Source organism: Branchiostoma floridae, chromosome 11 (assembly GCF_000003815.2).
Source record: "Branchiostoma floridae strain S238N-H82 chromosome 11, Bfl_VNyyK, whole genome shotgun sequence".
Taxonomy (NCBI): Eukaryota; Metazoa; Chordata; class Leptocardii; order Amphioxiformes; family Branchiostomatidae; genus Branchiostoma; species Branchiostoma floridae.
The window spans coordinates 645,045-646,822 of record NC_049989.1 but is presented as its reverse complement, the minus strand read 5'-3'; the positions used below and the strand labels follow the sequence as shown (position 1 = coordinate 646,822).

General features: G+C 39.0%; 1 protein-coding gene across 1 annotated transcript in view; it reads left to right on the top strand.

Annotated features, from left to right (window-relative positions):
* The window catches only part of LOC118426101 (oxysterol-binding protein 1-like), a 45,187-nt gene that overhangs the window by 39,348 nt on the left and 4,061 nt on the right, over positions 1 to 1,778 (top strand). Inside the window, exons 13-14 of the mRNA XM_035835359.1 lie at positions 704 to 810; positions 1,748 to 1,775. Coding sequence (XP_035691252.1) covers positions 704 to 810; positions 1,748 to 1,775 — 135 coding nt within the window. The remainder of the gene's footprint in view (positions 1 to 703; positions 811 to 1,747; positions 1,776 to 1,778) is intronic.

Here is a 1,778-nt window from a genome sequence, read left to right as displayed (position 1 = left end):
ACCAGTCCAGAAAAACCGGACCAGAAAAAAATCAGTGGACCAGATGTTGGACCGATTCGACAATGAACAGATTATATGGGCAGGTGCTCATGTGTTTTAGGGCCTAACAGTCCAAGAAAATAAGAGTGAAGTAGAGGAGAGTTGATAGTTAGTTTTACCAAGCTTCTACAGTCAAACTTGGTCTGGAAAAAGAAGGCGGTTAGTGTAACAGTTGTTCATATGACTCTAGTAGGATTTCAAAACATCAATGAACGTCGGATATTCCACATAAGAATCCTTTGTAGCAAAATTGACCATTGTTTTGAGTATCTCCCACTCGCAAGTTTTCACAGACGATAAGGTGTTCAGGTCCGGACCTGGACCTGCACATAAATGTTCTGTACCGGTACCCACACCTAATTGACAATGATACTATCTCACCCATACACACACACAGACACACACACACACACACATTTGATCATGGAAATGTTGCATCATTGTACAGAGTAGAAAGTAAACATTTTGTTTAAATATGACACAAAGCAATTGACAAAGTAGCAATGGAGATAATCAACCAAATGTGAAATTTCCTGCTACTTAGTAAGTGACATTTTTCTCAAATTGTTTTCTCCATTTGAGAAAAATGAGAGCAGTATTCCCAGAAACAATTGATTGCATTGGTGTGGCCTATGTAGGGCGCTGTTTGAAATGTGATTTTTTTTTTCCTATCAGAGTGGAGAGATGGACATTGTTAACCACAAGACGGGGGACAAGTGTCATCTTGTCTACACACCTTACAGCTACTTCTCCAGGGAAACTCCCAGAAAGGTACAAGCCATACCAGGAAATTTACAATAAAGTATGGACAATACTGCATAGAGATGTAGAATTGCATTATTTTGAAGTACATGTATGTGGGTAGAAATTGGAGTTGGACAGTCAGAAGTTTGACAGTTTTCAGAATGCAGCATTGCAATACATCCTCCATGCTGATTATGCCAAGAAGGTTGTTCTTTGTGCCGTTTTTACAGCTACTGTTGTGGCCCAGGGCATACTAGCAACTGTATTCTGAAATGAATACTACGTGTATTCAATTTGATACATACATAATCCCTCAGAAAGGGCAGATCCTTTTGATGACATGTCCATCGTCAGAAAGGGTTTCACTTTCAGACATTTTGGATGACAGTTGAACTGTATTTGCCAACACAAAAAATCACACGACTAGAAAGGCCACATTTTCAATGAAAATGCTGGATGTTTCCGAAGGGAAGAAGAAAAAATCATCAGAAAAGGAATAAAAAGGCTGATTGTGAAATGTGCGATGCCCTGTTCACAAGGTGAAGATTTGTCTTTATAGGATATTTGTCTAAAAAGGAGAAATGAAGAATAGATGGGACACAAACCTCCATCCTCTAGTGTCGTAGACAGTTACACTGCCGGCTACTGTTACCTGCATTACGCAATGGCAGTTTTTGAGGGTATATAATGCACGTTTGCTGTGACAGTCACATCATCAGCCATTCTGAGTTTTAATTGGCTATATTTAGAAGAAAGAAAAAGAATGTGGCTGGCAGGCCACTGAAGACAGAATGTTTCCGAATTCCTTTAAACACACAGCAAACACCAGCATTACTTAATGGAAGTTTGTGTCCTATGGGCTCTTTTTTTCAAATTGGGAAAAATAGAAGATTCTGAGAAGTGACAAATAAAACTTTAAATTTGTACTTGTTTTTCTTACTGTAACGTACATGTGATGTTTTAGGTGACAGGTGTGGTTACAGACAAGGATGGCA